The 20,227-nt window shown below is 42.2% G+C and overlaps 1 protein-coding gene across 10 annotated transcripts in view; it reads right to left on the reverse strand.

Moving 5' to 3' along the window:
• Nucleotides 1–20,227, reverse strand: part of gtf2i (general transcription factor IIi) — a 126,999-nt gene that overhangs the window by 1,129 nt on the left and 105,643 nt on the right. For 4 of the 10 annotated variants that reach the window (XM_033046015.1, XM_033046011.1, XM_033046010.1 and 1 more), the window contains 9 exons: nucleotides 19,422–19,487; nucleotides 16,000–16,183; nucleotides 8,954–9,003; nucleotides 6,896–6,964; nucleotides 2,286–2,363; nucleotides 1,640–1,723; nucleotides 1,337–1,520; nucleotides 867–895; nucleotides 588–719 (listed from right to left, as the gene is read on the reverse strand). In XM_033046015.1, the coding sequence (XP_032901906.1) occupies nucleotides 588–719; nucleotides 867–895; nucleotides 1,337–1,520; nucleotides 1,640–1,723; nucleotides 2,286–2,363; nucleotides 6,896–6,964; nucleotides 8,954–9,003; nucleotides 16,000–16,183; nucleotides 19,422–19,487 (876 nt within the window). Of the gene's footprint in view, nucleotides 1–587; nucleotides 720–866; nucleotides 896–1,336; nucleotides 1,521–1,639; nucleotides 1,724–2,285; nucleotides 2,364–6,895; nucleotides 6,968–8,953; nucleotides 9,004–15,999; nucleotides 16,184–19,421; nucleotides 19,488–20,227 lie in introns of all 10 variants that reach the window. The other 6 variants (XM_033046013.1, XM_033046008.1, XM_033046009.1 and 3 more) reach the window with 3 other exon arrangements.

A 20,227-nucleotide genomic window follows, 5' to 3' on the forward strand; every position in this document is an offset into this window, starting at 1 on the left:
GGTGGTGTCTGTACGGAGTTTGCACATTCTCCCTGAGATCACATTGGTTTTCTCCGGGTGCTCCGGTTTTCTCCCACAACTCAAAGACGTGCAGGTTTGAAGCTTAATTGACTTCTGTAAATTGCCCCTAATGTGTAGGATCCGAAACTGGGATAATATAGAGCCAGTGAACGGGTGATCGTTGGTCAGCATGGACTCAGTGGGTTGAAAGACCTGTTTCCTCGCTGCATGTCTAAAATAAATATGAATTATGTGGTTGATTTTCAAACTGGAACAAATAACCTGGTCTTCACGTTCCAAAAGTACACAATAAGGGCAGCTACACAGCTTAAGATACTCATTCACATTCCTCGACAGTTATCAAAAGCTGCTTCTAATCATACCACCTTTCACTTCTCTGCACACAATCTCAGTTTTACAATATCAAAGATCTTTACTGAGCGTGAAACAAACTCTTGGGATCTTTAATACAACTTGTTTTATTTTACCTGGACACTGACACCCTGCAGTTGATGCGAAAGAAACCAAATGAAGTGGTCCGCAAAGTAATCATTAATTCAAATGATTGAGCTGAATGGTATATTCACCTTGTGCTGTAGGTGGTACCAGCGGTGCAGTAGACATCACAGGAGATGGGACCAATGAGGCAGTTGGTAATATGGATGCAGATGCTACAGATGTCACTACTGGACCTTCTGCTGCACTTTGTTCAGCTAGCTCTACAAAATAAGGCAAATATAATTAGTTAGTTCAGCACTTGTCATTCAGGTATTAAATTTTCAGACAAAATCTATTCTCACTTTCATTCAAACATAAGATATACATCAACTATACAAAGCAATCTCACATGATTTTTTTCCACTTACGGTTATTAATCAGGAGGCCTGGAAAAGGTCTGTAGGAGGGGGAAAATATACACATTTTTAGTTGCATGCAAAATAGTTTATGTATCTCATGACTTTAAGATTTAACATATTCTGTAAATTAAAGCCCCAAGTAAATTCTCATCCTATTCTCATATTATTGTTAAAGCTACACAGTGTAGCCTTCCATGCTTAGAGAAGTGAGGCAGTGGCTACAGAGAACATTTGGGCGAATATTCTGTATCTTATTCAAAATCACTAGCTTAACACAGTTGGAAAGCAGAATTTGCATCCTATTCTTCAGTGGTAGACTGAATCAATATAGTTTAGGTCATCATCGCGCTGCTCATTCCCGCATTGTGATGGTAACTACCAACATTATTCCCTTTGCTATTCACTGGCTGCAAGCATGACAAACATTTAACATCTGACACCTTCTAGATGTGCCAGTGAAAGGCCTCAAGCCATCTTACCGTATAACTGTAAATTTGATAAAGTTTGCAGACTCCAGGATCTTTTTCATGGCACTTATTTCAAGGTAACTGGGTGCTTTAAATGGAACTCCTGGAGGCATACCATCAACTATTACACAACCTGGGTTTGTGGTTATCTTTCTGTAAGGAACCTTTACGGGGAAATTCATTCCGATGGCTTCACCTGCAATAAAGATAATTTCTAACTGTCTGCTTTCACGTCTTTTGAAACAAAGCAGCATCTAATCCAATTATGGTGTAAGCAATGATACTAACTTTTAAACATTTATATCAAAACATTACCAAATTTCTTGCTGAACAGGTCATTTACTTGTTCTCTCAGTTGTCTAGCTTTTTCCACCTTGGACACTTTTTCATTTTCTCCTTCTGAAAGAGAATAAACATTGTCACTCGTATAAGATTTTCAATTTTCAAATACAAAGGCAGAATAACCAAATTCCTGACCCCCTTATTTTTCATCTTAAGTACATCCTCTACTTCCAGTAAGATATTGCCTACCATTTCAAAGAATATATTTCCAATGGAATACTCTATAATGAAAACAGCAGTCCTCCTTACCCATGTTGTAAAAACCACTACACCAAGCCAGCTACAAATAAAACATTGGCATCTTTTTCTACCTGGGGCATATAAATCAAAGTTCTCAGCATTTCATTTAAAAATAACAGTAAATCTTATCAAAGTCTGTATATGAATATTTACTGTGGCAATATTGCATTTAGTTTTTTAAAATCTCATTAAGGTTAATGTCAATGTCGGATCCACATATATAGAAACAATTAAAATGTATTAACTGAGTTCAACACTAATATTATGATTGAGAAAACAAACAGAAATGAAAGCTAGATATTTATAATAATGCACTGAATGTAGTTGGGCAGAAAATCCATCACCCCACTGTATAGACATATAAACATGTGCATCCTACCTGGGACCGTAACTTGAATAATGTTAAGGTCGTCAACACCTGTTGCGGTCGGTAACCCACCTGCTCGATTTCCCAAACCTGACATACAAAAAATTTTAAGAGACCATTTCTCCCATTTAAACAGAAAAAAGTAGATACAAAGAATTAAACCTTTAAAAAGTAATCCTTAATAATAGAAAATACATGTTTTGTGATCTGATCTTACAAATAACTAATATAAATATTTGCTGCTTTACTTTAGGCAATCAAATCTATTATATCGCTAAATTGCTATTCTTTAATTATTTTCAAGTATCCAGTGTAATTATTTCCCTTCAATTTATTCATTTTATATTGTGTTTTACTTAGAACACAAATATCATTCTTCTGCTTAAAAATTAAGCACATTCATAGTCAGGAATTCAGCATATATACATTTTTTAAATCTCAAAACGTAGTCTGAATATTCATTGAGCTTTTGAGTAGTTCCAAAGTAGATCAAAGGTGGCGATTACAATGGATAGGTTAAAAACTGACAGCGTGATGTGTATCGGAAAAGATGGCTGAACTGGAAGTTACCAGGTTAGATAACCATAATCTTTCAGTGCCCTATGCATCTAGGGGACAGAAAAGCAACACATGTTGCTCTCTCATTCAAAAGAGGATTGATCCAGGATAGGTTATTAGGCACATGGATGGAATCCGATTCAAGCAAGCCAGCACACATTTGTGATAGCACATAACAATCAATCCATTTAATCGTTTTGTTTTGAGGAGGTAATGAAGAGAGTGGAAAAGGCCAATGCAGTCAATGTGATATATACAGACTTCAAGAGGGTTTCTGATAAATGCTTTATAACTGGCTTACCAAGGATGAGGAATATGGATAAAAAGGACAGTGATATATAGCACAAAAACAAATTTGGCCAAGACAAAAATGCCATGGTGAATGGCTTTCCCCCCCCTAAAGACGGGAAGGAGGCAAACGTTTAAGAAAGAACTGCAGATGCTGGAAAAATCAAATGTAGACAAAAATGCTAGAGAAACTCAGCGGGTGAGGCAGTATTTATGGAGCGAAGGAATAGGTAACGTTTCGGGTCGAGACTCTTCTTCAGACTGATGTGGGGTGGGAAGAAGAAAGGAAGGGGCGGAGCCAGTGGGCTGTGGGAGAGCTGGGAAGGGGAAGGAGGGAGAAAACAAGGATTACCTGAAATTGTTCTTGTTCTTGAGGTCAATGTTCATACCGCTGGGGTATAAATTACCCAAGCGAAATATGAGGTGCTGCACCTCCAATTTGCAGTGGGACTCACTTTGGCCATGGAGGAGGCCCAGGACAGAAAGGTCGGATTCGGAATGGGAGGGCGAGTTGAAGTGCTGAGCCACCGAGAGATCAGGTTGGTTAATGCAAATTGTGTGGAGGTGTTGCCAAGCATGCGCTTGGGTCTCATCGATGTAGAGCAGTTGACACTTAGAGCAGCGGATGCAATAGATGAGGAGGAGGTGCAGGTGAACCTCTACCTCTCATGGAAAGAATGCTTGGGTCCTTGGATGGAGTCGAGGGGGGGGGGGGAAGGTAAAGCGACAAGTGTAGCATTTTCTGCAGTTGCAAGGGAAAGTACCGGGGAGGGGGTGGGAAGGGTGGGAAGGGACGAATTGACCAGGGAGTTACGGAGGGAGAGGTCTCTGCGGAAAGCCGAAAGGGGAGATGTGAATATGTGGCCAGTGGTGGGATCCCGTTGGAGGTGGTGAAAATGTCGGAGGATTATCTGTTGTATGTGATGGCTGGTAAGGTGGAAGGTGAGGACAAGGGGGACTCTGTTCTTGTAGGAGGCAAACTGTGACATTCTCCAGACATTTATTTTAATCTTTATTAGTAACTTAGACTTGTTGCAAGCCACAACCTCTACATTTTCAGATATAATTTAGCTGCATTGAAATGCAAAGGGAATTGTGATAAATTACAGCAGGACAGAGGCTGGGAAAAGCATGGTTTAAAAAGCATGGAAAAAGCATAAGTTGAATTCAGAGAAATGTGAGGTGGAATTTAGAATAGAGGATGAATGAGCATAGCTCTAGAATAAGGAATACTGTTCTAAAAAGGAGCGCAATTATAGTAGAACCTGTGATATTGCTGCACAGGTCATCAAAAGTGGAAGACAGTTTGAGAAAGTTAGTTAATACGCTAAATAAGGCATCCATAATTCAATGTTTTATCAAGAGAGGCTTAAACTATGAAAGGAGGAAAGTCATTGTGAATCTTGGGCGGCACAATGAGAGTTGCTGCCTTACAGCGCTAGAGACGTGGGTTCGATCCAGACTACGGGTGCTGTCTGTACGAAGTTCTCTAGTAGGTGCTCCCCGTGACCATGTTGGTTTCTCCGAGATCTTTGGTTTCCTCCCACATTCCAAAGTGTAGGTGTAGGTTAATTGGCTTGGGTTTGTATTCTTGGTATAAGTGTAAATTGTCCCTAGTATGTGTATGGATAGTGTTAATGTGCGGGGATCGCTTGTCGGCATAAACTCGGTGGGCTGAAGGACCTGTTCCGTGCTGTATCTCTAAACTAAACAAAACTAAGCCTTTGTAAAGCTCTGAATTCAGTTTGAATATTGTGCTCAATTCTAGTCATCTTATGATGTGGATGCGGTTGAGAGGGCCACAAGAGATTTAAAAGAATGGTTCCTCAGTTGAGAGCCCTTTTACATGGATAAATTGGAGCCGCTGGAAATGTTTTCTTTGGAGAAGGCCAAGAGAAGATCCTGTAGAGCTATGTAATTTGGTGAGGGATCTGGATAAAGTGAATAATATGCCACTGTTCCCACTGGAGGGGGATCAAGAACCAGAGATATAAAATAAAAGGGGAAGAGAATGAATCGGGTTCAACACAAAATCTTTTTTAAAAATTGCAGTGTGGTTAGAATCTGAAATGCATTTCCAGCAGGCATTGTGGAGACAGGTTCAGTTGCAACCTTCAGAAAGGAACTAAATAAATATACTGTTTAGAAGAAAAATTGCAAGCAACAGGTAAGGGGTAGCAAGGCAGCACAGATACTGTGGAATTTTTCTGTGTAGGAACCTTTTTATGACTGAGAAACTCAGTTTGGATGATTTTCCTTAAAGTCTCTTAAGCGCACAATTATATGTACAGACTTCACACAAGTAGGGGTGCTTGTAAGGTGGGGAGGACCTGTAAAGAACTACAGTGCCCTCCATAATGTTTGGGACAAAGACCCATCATTTATTTATTTGCCTCTGTACTCCACAATTTGAGATTTGTAATAGATAAAAACCACATGTGGTTAAAGTGCACATTCTGATTTTAATAAAAGCAATTTTTATACATTTTGGTTTCACCATGTAGAAATTGCAGCAGTGTTTATGCATACTCTCCCCCATTTCAGGGCACCATGTTTGGGACACAATGCTTCATAGGTGTTTGTAATCGCCCAGGTGTGTTTAATTGCCGCCTTAATGCAGGTATAAGAGAGCTCTCAGCACCTAGTCTTTCCTCCAGTCTTTCCATCACTTTTGGAAACTTTTATTGCTGTTTATCAACATGAGGATCAAAGTTGTGCCAATGAAAATCAAATAAGCCATAATGAGACTGAGAAACAAGAATAAAACTGTTAGAGACATCAGCAAAACCTTAGGCTTACCAAAATCAACACCATTAGGAAGAAAGAGAGCACTGGTGAGCTTACTCATCGCAAAGGGACTGGCAGGCCAAGGAAGACCTCTGATGACAGCTGATGACAGAATTCACTCTATAATAAAGAAAAATCCTCAAACACCTATCTGACAGATCAGAAACACTCCTCAGGAGTCAGGCGTGGATTTGTCAATGACCACTGTCCGCAGATGACATCATGAACAGAAATACAGAGGCTACACTGCAAGATGCAAAACAGGTTAGCTGCAAAAATACTGTTGATGGTACTAACATAATGAATTCTGAAGTGTATAGACACATTCTATCTGCTCAAGTTTAAACAAATGCCTCAAAACACATTGGCCGACAGTTCATTCCACAGCAAGACAATGATCCCAAATATACTACAAAAGCAACAAAGGAGTTTTTCAAAGCTAATAAATGGTCAATTCTTGAGTGGCCAAGTCAATTACCCGATTTGAACCCAATTGAGCATGCTGAAGAAAAAACTGAAGGGGACTAGCCCCCAAAACAAGCATAAGCTAAAGATGCATAAGCTGCAGGCTTAGCAGAGCATCACCAGAGAAGACACCCAGCAACTGGTGATGTCCATGAATCGCAGACTTCAGTCATTGCATGCAAAGGAAATGCAACAAAATACTAAACACAACTACTTTCAGTCACATGACATTGCTGTGTCCCAAACATTATGGTCCCCACTATGTATAAACACTGCTGTAATTTCTACATGGTGAAACCAAAATGTATAACAATGGCCTTAATTAATATCTGACAATGTGTACTTCAACCACATGTGATTTTTTTTCTATTACAAATCTCAAATTGTGGAGTATAGAGGCAAATAAATAACTGATGGGTCTTTGTCCAAACATTATAGAGGGCACTGTAAATGACGAGAACAAAAATTTCAGGTGAAATGGACTTCACATAAGATGGAGTTAGGGGACAGATCCTTCTGTTTACCTGCAACAGTCGGAGTAATAGTAGTAGTCTTCACTTCAGGGATTTTCTCGTCGGTTGTTTGCGACCGTGCTGCTTTGAGAAGAAAACACAACTGACAAAAAAGTTGCAACCAACTGCATTTGTACTAATTATGCCTCAGTGGCCCTAAACTAAACCAAACTCTTAACAAATCCAATCTTTGCCAATCAAAAACTAAAGATCTATTCTTGCCGAGACGATATGAATAACTTTAATGCTCAAACAATAGTGGTAACTAAAACCTCTGAAACCATTGTAAAGATTAGAAGTCCAGTGCTCTTCAACAAACCAGAGGCCTCAAGACAACACAACATTAATCATTTGACACAAGCAACAGCATTCTTCACATGTACTGGAAATCCTCCCAGTGGTGTCTATACCCGAGACGAGCATTCGAAAACATGCATGCCAAGCCAAAATAGACTCAATATCATGTTGTCCTAATAATGGGAAGGACCAAATACTTTACAAAATTCTCAAAGCTTGATAGGGAAGATGCACATCTTTAAGCTTGCAAAAATCAACTGTTTAGAACATCATTGAGAAGAAAGAGAGCGCTGGTGAGCTTAATAATTACAAAGGGACTGGCAGGCCAAGGAAGACCTCCACAGCTGATGACAGAAGAATTCTCTCTATAATTAAAAAAAACCCCAAACACCTGACAGACAGAAACACTCTTCAGGAGTCGGGTGTGGATCTGTCAATGACCACTGTCCGCAGAAGACTTCATGAACAGAAATAGAGGCTACACTGCAAGATGCAAACCACTGGTTAGCCGCAAAAATAGGATGGCCGGGTTACAGTTTTCCAAGAAGTACTTAAAAGAGCAACCACAGTTCTGGAAAAAGGTGTTGTGGACAGATGAGACAAAGATTAACAAAATACTAAACATGACTACCTTCATTTACATGACATTGCTGGGTCCCAAACATTATGGTGCCCTGAAATGGGGGGGACTATGTATGAAAACTGCTGTAATATCTACATGGTGAAACCAAAACGTATAAAAATGGCCTTAATTAAAATCTGACTAAGTGCACTTCAATCACATGTGATTTTTTTCTATTACAAATCTCAAATTGTGTAGTAGAGGCAAATAAATAATTGATTGATGGGTCTTCCTCCCAAACATTATGGAGGGCACTGTATTTCTAAAATTGTTTGGACACCTGTTAGAACAATTCGGGGATTGGTGCATTCCTCAAAACTCTGATAATCCACTGCCCAACTATTTGGAAATCCCGAGGGTTCAGCATCTGGCTCATCGTCTCAATTCCCAATGCGCCACTATCTGGCTCTGGTAAAGAAAGCAATGAGGCATCTAGCTTCCCAAATTGGTGCTTAATGAACATCATTATTACTCAAGATTCTCCAGGTGATGTTTTTTGTGTTCTGTATCCCCCGCACTATCGTTCCACGCACTTGTAGTAAATTTCATAACTACCACGACACACACAAAGAGCAAATTAAATGTGTGATCGGAATATTGATAGAATAACATCTGATAAGTCTGGAAAATCTGCTAGTCCTGTACTACAGTCCAAACCTGCCTGATAAATGGAGGTTTGCTTTATACAATGGTGCATTCTCTCATTTTTAAATTACCACCCCAAACCAATAGATTAATACAAAAAGAAACAATTTAGGCACTTTCAGAACGATTTAGACTACTTTACCTTAGCCCTACAAGTCTGTGCCGACCAGCGATCACTCCGTGCATTAGCACTATCCTACACACTGGGGACAATTTACAATTTTACCAAAGTCAATTAACTTTCAAGCCTGTATGTCTTTGGAGTGTGGGAGGAAACCAGAGCACCTGGAGAAAACCCACGCAGTCACATGGAGAACATACGTACTCCGTAAAAATAGCACCCGTAGTCGTTGTCGAACCTGGGTCTCTGCTGATGTAAGGCAGCAGCTCTACCGCTACAACACGATGCCGCCATACACTGGTCACAGGATAATTAAGTTACTGTGGTCACTTCACCTATCCACCGCGAGCACTAAAATATATTAATTGATTAATACTTTACTTACTAATAGGTCGTTTGGCAGCTTCCTGTAATGCAGTATGAAATATATCAGGTCTGTGAAGAAAACAAATTGTAAATTAGCTTTTAACGGTAAAAATAAAGATCTGATTTATACCAGAATTTTCCCTAAGAATTGTCAACTATTATCTCAGAGGAGCTGCAGCCAGACCAGCGAGTGAGTGGATTGGCTGAAGGAAGGCTTTCTCCTCAGTGAGTAACGTACGGGAGGTTTAACAAGAACACCCAGGGTCAGCCCGGGGCAATTACCTTGAAGGTGGCAGAGGTGCTGCAGCCAGACCACGAGTGAGTGGATTGGCTGAGACGTCCTAATTAGTTGAGTTGATTAGATAAAACTAAGTTTGGGTCTAGGGGAGCGGGCTTGTTGAGGGGAAGTGCTTTGGAAAGTGCGCGTCTTTGGCTCAAGAGTACCTTGGTGTGGTACAGTGCGAGTCTTTGGCTCAAGAGTCTTTGCCGAGGAGGCTGAGGCAAGGAGGCTACACTCGAATCGGTTCTGTATGTGTCTGATATTTTAAACTTGTGACATATTGCAGTGCAGAAGGAGGCTATCAACAGCAGAAAAGGGAATAGGTTTCACTCAACTCTAAGTGGGTCTCATTCGAAATTCGTAATTTTGTCCACTGGAGTAATGACAGGCAAGTTGTTACAGTGTCTCCCGCAGGATGTGGGACGTCAGCGACACTGCTGGTGCTTCTGACAACTACACCTGCGTAAATTGTGTCCAGGTGCAGCTCCTGAATAAACGTGTTAGGGAACTAGAGCAGCAGCTGGATGACCTCAGGACCATCCGGGATAATGAGAGTTTCCTGGACAAGACAAAGTGAGGTTGTCACACCGAGGCTGCAGGAAGAGCGAAGGTGGGAGACAACGAGTAGGGGAAGTAAACATGGAGTGCAGGAGCCCCCGGTGGCTGTACCTGTTGAAAACAGGTACACCCTCTAGGGAATTGTCGGAACCGACGACACGACAAGATTGAGTGGCAGCCAGGGCTGTGATTCCAACCCTGGTGATGAGGCTCAACGGGGAAGAGTGACGTCAGGAAGAGCCATAGTGGTGGGGGAATCGATAGCCAGAAATGCGGATGGGAGATTCTGCGAGATTCCAGGATGGTGTGTTGCCTCCCTGGTGCCAGGGTCCAGGACGTCGCGTAGTGGCTGCACAACATCCTCAAGAGTGAGGGGGAGCAGTCGGAGATTGTTGTGCATGTCGGCACAAACTATATAGGTAGGAAGAGGAAGGAGGTTCTGCGACAGGAGTTTACGGAACTGGATAGAAGACTGAAAAGCAGGACCTGCAGGGTAGTGATCGCAGGATTGCTTCCAGTACGTCTTGCTAGTGAAGGTAAGAATAGGAAAATAGGGGAAATTAATGTGTGACTGAGGAGTTGGTGCAGGGAACAGATTCAGATTTCTGGATCATTGGGATCTCTTTTGGGGCGGGGGAGCCTGTACAAAAGGGATGGGTTGCACCTAAACTGGAGTGGGACCAACATCACAGCGGGCAGGTTTGCAAATGCCTCAAGAGAGGGTTTAAACTAGATTGGCAGGGGGGGGGGGGGGATCTTGTACAGGACAGAGGCACGTGAGAGGCTAGAAGTTGCTATGGAGGGTGGTGTGGGAAAGGTTAGTAGAAAGAGTAGGCAGGTGAAAGGCAGGTACAGGAACATCAGGAGACAGGGGTGAGGGAAAGAGGAGGGGGGAGGGTGGGGGGTTGCATGGTTGGCTAAGGAGGAAGTCATGGCTGTGATCAGAGGTGACATTACGGACGGTTCGTCTAGTGAGGCTATATGGGTGGAGCTGAGGAACAAAAAGGGATGGTCACCTTGTTGGGGGTGTACTGCAGACCCCTGAATAGTCAATGGGAATGAAAAGAACAAATGTGCTAGGAGATTACAGACAGCTGCAGGTCAAAGTAGGTTGTTGTAGTAGTGGATTTTAACTTTCCCAATATAGACTAGGAGAATCATACTGCGAAGTGTTTAAATGGGGTGCAATTCCTCAAATGTGTTCAGGAGAGTTTTCTTAAGCAATATGTGGAGGCCCCAACATGAAAGGGCAATGCTGGATCCAGTATTGGGAAAGGCAAGTTAATGAAGTGTGTGTTGAGGAGCTTTTTGGGAACAATGACCACAGTTCGATTAGGTTTAAGATAGTTATGGATAGGGACAGAGAGGGTCCATGTGTTAAAATGCTCAACTGGGGTAAGGCCAACTTTGAGGGGCTGAAAGAAGGTCTCGCTCAAGTTGACTGGAGCAGGTTATTTGAGGGGAATGGAACATCAGCCAAGTGGGATGTTTTTAAAAGCGTGCTGACGAAAGCTCAGGATATGTACGTCCCCGTTAGAGTGAAGGGCAAAGCAGGCAAACGTAAGGAAGCTTGGCTGACGAGGGAAATTGAGGCGTTGGTCAAAAACAAGAAGGATACATGGGACACGTATAGACAGCTGAATAGCAAGAATGTCCTTCCTCAAATTAGGGGACCAAAACTGCACACAATACTCCAGGTGTGGTCTCACTAGGGCTCTATACAACTGCAGAAGGACCTCTTTGCTCCTATATTCGATTCACTGACTATGACACTCTATGACTCAATTAAAATAAGTTCCTGAGACTGCATAACCTTGCAAAGTCTAGAAAACCGAGTAATAAAAGACCAGACATCCTGCTTTTCTCACACGGTCTTACAGTTCATGGACAAATTAGTTCTCTGCCCAAACTCTCTCAAGCCAGCTTTATAATCCTCAATTCCTTTCTTCTAAATTTGGATAGCAGTAACAGGATCGGTCCGAGTTAACATGGATTTACGAAGGGGAAATCATGCTTGACTAATCTTCTGGAATTTTTTGAGGATGTAACTAGAAAAATGGACAAGGGAGAGCCAGTGGATATAGTGTACCTGGACTTTCAGAAAGCATTTGATGAGGTCCCACATAGGATTCCACATTAGCAAATTTGCAGAAGGCACAAAACTGGGTGGCAGTGTGAACTGTGAGGATGCTTTGAGGATGCAGCGTGACTTGGACAGGTTGGGTGAGTGGGCAGATGCAGTTTAATGTGGATAAATGTGAGGTTATCCACTTTGATGGCAAAAACAGGAAGGCAGATCATCATCTGAATGGTGTCAAGTTGGGAAAAGGGGAAGTACAACGAGATCTGGGGGGGTCCTTGTTCATCAGTCACTGAAAGTAAGCATGCAGGTACAGTAGGCAGTGAAGAAAGCTAATTGCATGTTGGCCTTCATAACAAGAGGAGTTGAGCATAGGAGTAAAGAGGTCCTTCTGCAGTTGTACATGACCCTAGTGAGACCTGGAGTATTGTAGGTATGTTGCAAAGCCTACCTGAAGCGTCTTTGAAAATCTGCCGCTGTGGGTGTGCGCGATTTTGGCACCGTTTAGAGGGGGCGGGTTTAAAACGCGATTTTCTCTAGGCTGTTCAAATCGAAGATGTTCAGCCTAGTTAATTATTAACGAAAAATCGCTGGAAGACCCCGTCGCAAAAGCTATTATTAGGTTTAAAGGCCTTGAATAATAGTTATAGTAGTTTAAAAATCAATCTTTAAACCCGCGAGCGCCAGCAACCGCAGGGTCTCATAAAGAAAATAGCAGAAGTTAGGTTGTATATTTTTACATTCAAAAGGGCTTCTAAAGATCCTTTTATACAAAATTTAATATTGCGAGCAGCTCATTTTGGGCCCATTATATCGCGCAGTATTTTTCTCGGCATTTGAGGCACAAATCTACCGCAATGTGAACGTTCTAAACCAGCGCGTTCCACAGGGACCCACTGGAAAGCTGATTTAAATGGGCATTTATTTACAGCAATTGAACACTGAATTCCTTCCATTTGGCCTATAAATTAATGTAAATGAGATTTAAAAATCATGTTTTATTGTGAATTATTTGTGAATATTATTTGGACATTTAGGCTATTTAAAAATGTTAATCATTTATTAAGAAATGGATAGATGTTTAGATCTAGTAATTGAAGTCTGAAATTAGCTACAATTAGGTAACTAACTAATTATATGCTTTAATTTCAGGTTATCCAAGTAAGATTATTTTATATTTGTTTCAGAATGCGTCAATCTATGATAACTGAAAATTTCATTCAGTTCTCTTAATTTTTAAGAAAGTTATGGGCTTTTGACTGTTCACGATCACAACTTTTTTGTTATGTCCATAGAAAATCAATAGGGAACAAGATGCTCATTTCCGAGTATGAAAATGGCCATAACTTTTTAAATACTTGAGATATGAAAGTGAATTAGATGTCAAATTAAACTTATTTTTATGCTTTATCTGATGGGATAAATTACAGACTTGATTTTTAAAATCTCAAAATTTTGTAACATTGCTAAGTATTGTGTGCAGTTTTGGTCTCCAAATTTGAGTAAGGACATTCTTGTTATTGAGGGTAGGTTCACAAGTGCAGGGTAGGTTCACATGGTTAAGTCCAGGGATGGCGGGACTGTCATATGTTGATAGAATGGAGCGGCAGGGCTTGTATACTCTGGAATTTAGGATGAGAGAGGATCTTATTGAAAAATAAGATTAAGGGTGATTACAAAATGCTGGAGAAACTCAGCGGATGAGGCAGCATCTATAGAGAGAAGGAATTGCAGATGTTTCGGGTCGAGACCCTTCTTCAGACTGATGTCAGGGGAGGGGGTAGGACAAAGAAAGAAAGTAGGTGGAGACAGTGGGAGGACTGGGAAGGGGGAGGGGAAGAGAGAGAAAGGCTACCTGGTTAGCAAGAGTTGAAGTGCTGGGCCACAGGGAGATCAGCTTGGTTAAGACGGACTGAGCGGAGGTATTCAGCGAAACGATCGTCTCACCGATGTAGAGAAGTTGACACCTGGAACAGCGGATGGAGTTGAAGAGGTTGGAGGAGGTGCAAGTGAACCTCTGCCTCACCTGGAAGGACTGTTTGTATCATTGGATGTAGTCGAGGGGTAGGTAAAAGGACAGGTGTTGCATCTCCTGTGGTTGCAAGGGAAAGTACCAGGGGAGTGGGCGGTATAGGTGGGAAGGTACGAGTTGACCAAGGAGTTACGGAGGGAACACTCTGCGGAAAGCAGAGAGGGGTGGTGATGGGAAGATATGGCCAGTAATGGGATCGCTTTGGAGGTGGCGAAAATGTTGGAGGATTATATGCTGTATGCGACGGCTGAAGGGGTGGAAGGTGAAGACAAGGGGGAGTAACTGCGGAGATGCGGGAAATCGAGGAGACCTAGTGAGAGCCTCATCTATAATGGAAGAAGGGAACCCTCCGTTCCCTAAAGAATGAGGACATCTCCAATGCCCTGGTATGGAAAACCTCATCCTGGGCGCAGATGCGGCGTAGCCGGAGGAATTGGGAGTAGTGGGAAGAAGTGTACTCAAGATAGTTGTCTAAGTCAGTAGGTTTATAGTAGATGTCAGTCAATAGTTTGTTTCCTATGATGGAGACAGTGAGATCTAGAAACGGTAGGGAGATGTCCGAGATGGTCCAAGTGAATTTGAGTGCAGGATGCAAATTAGTGGTGAGTTGATGAAGTCAGCGAGTTCTGCATGGGTGTAGGAGGTAGCACTAATGCAGTCGTCATTGTAGCGGAGGTAGAGTTAAGGGTCTGTACACACTAGAGGCAGGAAATATGTTACCGATGTTTGGGGAGTCCAGAACCAGGGGCCACAGTTTAAGAATAAGGGGTAGGCCATTCAGAACAGAGATGAGGGAAAACTTTTCCACCCAGAGAGTTGTGAATCTGTGGAATTCTCTGCCTCGGAAGGCAGTGGAGGCCAATTCTCTGGATTCTTTCAAGAGAGTTAGAGCTCTTAAAGATAGCAGAGTCAGGGAATATGATGAGAAGGCAGGAACGGGGTACTGATTGTTGATGTTCAGCCATGATCACATTAAATGGCGGTGCTGGCTTGAAGAGCCGAATGGCCTATTCTTGCACCTATTGTCTATTATCTAGTGTATGTGGTCACAACTTTGCAAAGTGAAAAAAAATTCCTGCCATGTTGGATGCATTAGCAGCACATTTATCTATAATTTTACTTACAACAGAGAAGGTCATTTAGCCCATTGAGCCTTTGCCACTCTCGGAGCAGTCTCATTTTCCCATTTGTTTTCCTTGTTACCTATTGTTCCTCATGCCTACTCCCTCCCACCCATCCCAAACCTCCTGTCATCCACCTACACCAGGGGAAATTTATAGTGGTTACCAGCAAGTCTGTGGGATGTGGGAGGAAGCACGAGTACCTGGGAGAAACCCCTGTGATCAGAAAACCAAGTCTACAAAAGTAGCTCTGTAGGTCAAGATCATTGCAACAGGTCCAATAGCTATAACATCTCTGAAAAGAGCAATTAAGGAATCTAGAGTTTTCCCGAGTTCAACAAGGAACTCGTCTATGGATCTGTCATTCATAAAATATGAATGTTGAGGGGAAGGATAGAATTACTATTGTTGCAAATCGAGATGGAGGTGCATTGATCATTTCAGCATAACATCAATATTATTGGAAGAAATGGGTTGACAACTTTTGCTATTGATATAACCAATGCGAAAATCAGTCGACTAAAATTGTAACAACGTTTCATCTATTTTAATAGCATTCTTACTCCAAGGACCATATAAATAGGGTGTATTACTCACCTTGTTACTTAAGAGATTAAGCAACAATTATTTCCTATAATTGTGAGGATTGCTTCCACCAATGTGGGGATGCAAGCACACATTCTGATGGGTTTAACAAATCTCAGTTGTTCAAGCAGAATGTTGCAACAATGCTGTAATCAATATTTCAGCACTATCAATATTTAAGTTGTTAAACTAGCAGCGAACTTCATGCAGACAACCAACCCCTTAGAAGCAATTTTTTGTGGCAGAGATCTGTTAAAAACTAAAAACTATATGCTTTTAAACCGATTTTAAATTGTACTGTAGAATAAAACACACACTGCCAGTTATAGCACTGCACTTATATTATACCAGAGACTTGAAGATCATAACTAAAAGAGATTTTATATCAATTCAACGTAAAAAAACTTACTTCTTAATTATAAATTTGATTTTAGATTTTGCTCGGAGAATTTTTTCCAATCTCGGAATTCCAAAGGTTGATGGTCTCCTAAAAGGCACACCATCTGGCAAGCCTTCAATATAGAAATCATCTGGATGCGATTCAAACAGCGCATAGGGTACTTTCACTGGTTCTGAAACACCCAATGCTTCACCTGCATTGAAAGAGCAAGTTAGTAAAATAACACTACAGAAGCAAAATTTCAGATAATGGTTTTTAAATATCATGCAGGTAATCTGAAGAAAGAGTCTGAAGAAGACTCCTGAACCAAAACATCACCCATCCATGTTCCCATGAGATGCTGCCTGACCTGCTGATTTATTCCAGCACTTGGGTGTCTTTTTTTTTGCTCTACGAGATAAATGGGTATTAAGGTGTAACAGATTGTCAAAGATCAGGTCAGTTGCTGTGGAGGGGTTGGAACATTTGAGGAAGGCATGTGAGATTAAATATAAATTTGCTGCCCTGCGATGGGTTCAGTAATCTCTAGACCAGCCTTAATAGAACCATCTATTATCATACCCTACAGTTAGAAGCATGGATTGCATATGAGTGCATGGGGTACATAGGTCCTAGGCCTGAGTGCAGACACGTGGCAATCCTCGTCGTATCTGGTTGAAGTCTCCGGCTAAGGGCCTAAATCCAGCTCCGATTTAATTTGCATCCTGCACTCAAATTCACTTGGACCATCTCTGACATCTCCCTACCGTTTCTAGATCTCACTGTCTCCGAATGGACTGCAGCTCCATTTTCTGTTATATGCTTTTTTTCTCTTTCACACATCCAACTTTATTTTAATCAACAGTACACTGTCACAAATGGTTTGGTTTGGTTTGTGCTTCTTCTGGGATTTTCTATTATACACAGGCATTTGTTGTAACCCTGCCCACAAACTCTCTTATTGTTGGAATACAGTGTTGGAAACTCTAATAAGTGATTGAAGCAAATTAATTTTCGGAAATTGTATAGAAAATTAGAATTTTTGGGATCAATTGAATATACTAGGACAGTGATAACAAATTGATGACCTTCTGTCAAATCCAGAAAGGACGTAACCTGTGTGAATGAAAGACATATTCCAGTTTCGCATATATATTGACTTTCATTGGAGCAGTGTCAGAGATCAAGGAGTGACAGGTTACATGGAGACTGGTAGCATGACTGGAAGTTTGCAATTTAAATGGAATAGGCTCAAGAATCAATGTTCTAATCTGGATTCAGTTTAGTTTTGCCAATGTGCTACAGGTCATCACACAATTTACAAGAATCACAAAGTCCCGCTTTGCCTAGGAGAGGTTGTTTCGGGCTGAGGGCTACAAGAAGCTTGGAAATTAGAGGAGAAACATGCATCTCCTGCTATTGCAATAAGAGGTCCTGTCAGAAGCAGTGTTGGCGGAAATTTAAAAATGAACCAGTGTCTCTGAGGGAAACTACCTTACTGAAGGTTGAAAGGATACTATAAAGACAAATGTATCTTGTTGAAAAATGTATCTCATTGTCACTGCATTCTATATGCAAGCAGTCACAAAAATCTTAACAATTTAGTCTAGCTATGAAAAAAAACAAAATCCTTTAAAGCTTCCTGATCATGGCAGTGGTACAATAAGTGAGTTCGGTATTCCGAAAGACGCAAGCAATCAAGGGATATGTCAAAGGTCAATCGCGATTAAGAAAAAGTGAACAAAGCGCTCGCTGTCTAAACTGTGTATAAATTCTTACCTTTATTCATAATTTATGTGTAAAAATACATTTAATCTGAGTAACAGGGGTGCCAGGTAGTAGGAGAGCGGGGCAGATGTGAGTGGGAGATGGGGAGAAACTGGTCCAGCTGTGCTGCTGAGCGTACATAGACCGCAGACGGGATCAAACCCGGGTCCCTGTGCCGCAAGCGTTCCCGAACCGCCACTGGACCCCCTACCCCCCCACCCACCGCGGCCAGCGTGGAGAAGAAGCGGGAACTCCAGCCCTACCCGCTCCAACTGCTCTGGCTCCCGGGGGTCCGATTTTTCGGCGGGCCGGGGACCGCAAGCCGCACCTCCCACCCCACCCAGCGGCCGCAGGCTAACTACTCCTGCACCGGCGAAACCCGAGCACCAGCCATCAACAGGGACACCCTGAAAACGCTGCAGCAACTCAGCTGGACAGGCAGCATAATCGGAAAAAAGGAATGGGTGACATTTCGGGTTGAGACCTTTCTCCAGAGATGTTGCCTGACCCGCCGAGCTACCGCAGCACCCCTTGTGCATCCCCACTGTTGACCGGCGCTCAGCCCCCGCCGGCACCGAGGGGGCCAACCAACATCCACTGGACAAGGCGAGAAGCGCAGCTGACGGCCCTGGCCCGCCAGGGAACGGGGATGGCCCAGCAGCAGCTCAACAGCACCTGCAGCGCCGGAGACCCGGGCTCGACCCTGACCAGGGACGAAACGCAGGCCTGTACCCATGCAGCAGCATAGCGGCGTATCGCGATTGCCCTATGTGCTGGGCATACGTTGTCGGAATGCAGAACTCGCTTATTTTCATAAAGGTTAAATGTTTAAATATTATTGCAACTTTAATTGCTGTAATTATGCAGGCACCTCCAGAAAAAAGTAGGAAGTATTGGCCAGGGTTCCTGGAGGCCGGCTAGGGGGTTCAGGGGGCTCCTGCATTTTCAATTAATTGAAAGTAATTCCTAAGCTTTCTGCTGGTAGTTTACCATTCCCTTTCCTGTTGCAGCTCCATATGGGAAACACAAAACACTGTTGTGTTAATTTATTTATTTTCCCCACAAGAGAGGAGGGGGATGGGATCAATGCCCCGCAGCCATCACTCCCATCTCAGTTGTCCGGGCGTCCCGGTCACCCCGAGCCCACGCTCCCGTTCGCGGCCCCACGTCTCACTCGCTCGCGCTCTGGTTCCCTCTGGCAAACGGGCACCGTCACAGCTCGCACTGCGCTGCTGGGCTGATCTCAGCAGCAGCCAAAGAGCGTTGTTGTGTTCCCCCCCCCCCCCCCTCCTGCTATTGGCTGACCTTGCTGACTTCCATCATGAATCACAAGCTTGCCCACCGCCAGACCTCCACTGACTCTCGGTGTTCAAAAGGGAACTGCAAAACTGCAAAAGGGAAACGTCGCCTATTTCCTTCGCTCCATAGATGCTGCTGCACCCGCTGAGTTCCTCCAGCAATTTTGTGTACCTTCCACTGACTCTCCTTCCCTCACCCTTTTACTTTACAATCTTGCCAACTAAACTGTGTCAAAATCGGGCACAAAACCCAATTGGAAAAATCTGATTCATTATTAGGAAAAGAAAAATATCGGAATTCCGATTTAAATCGGAAGAATATCATGCCTGAATTATGTCTTTATTTTCTAAAGTTTGAGGTTTCCATCCAGTAAAATGATTACTTACTACATTTTACATTGAAAAGCGTCTCCACTTGTTGTTTCAGCTCAGTAATTTTGGCATTCCACTGTTCTATAAATGAAAACAACATAAACATTAGACCTTCACATTCACATTTCCACAGAATTTCAATGAATAAATAGGAACTCTGAATTCCACATACAACTTTGATGGTAGGTGTCTTTCAATGCCCATCATTGAATTAGCTCTGTACACTGCCCTCTAGCCAGTTCCTATATAGCTAATATGTAATTATTAATGCATGTGCTGGTTTTATTCAGTCTTTGTTTCGGGGTTGGATTGTCCCCTCCACTGTCAGGGATTTGAGACAAAAGATATCCCAGTACAAGTTATCTTTTAAACAATACAAAATTTGTCACTGTTACCTCTCTAGACAGTTGCAAACCCTGCCCATCCCCCCCAAACACACTCAATAGATTATGATTTAAGTGAAGATATTAAAACTTCAAAATTTCGTAGATATTAGTTTCAGGAAAGTTTCAGGTTTTAGTTTTACACCACCGATTTCAGATAGTGGTGTCGTTTATTCAATAGATCGCAGTTATGATTTAAGTGAAGATATTAAAACTTCAAAATTTCGTAGATATTAGTTTCAGGAAAGTTTCAGGTTTTAGTTTTACACCACCGATTTCAGATAGTGGTGTCGTTTATTCAATAGATCGCAGTTAGCCCAGGTGCTCGAAATGAGACTTTTTTATCTGTTTGGTAATTTAATTTGCAACGTAATGAGGGTTTTATTGCCTATAATAATTTAAGAAGCATCCTAATAGACTACATGGCACTATTCATCT

This window comes from Amblyraja radiata, chromosome 28 (genome assembly GCF_010909765.2).
Source record: "Amblyraja radiata isolate CabotCenter1 chromosome 28, sAmbRad1.1.pri, whole genome shotgun sequence".
In the NCBI taxonomy this organism is placed as follows: domain Eukaryota; kingdom Metazoa; phylum Chordata; class Chondrichthyes; order Rajiformes; family Rajidae; genus Amblyraja; species Amblyraja radiata.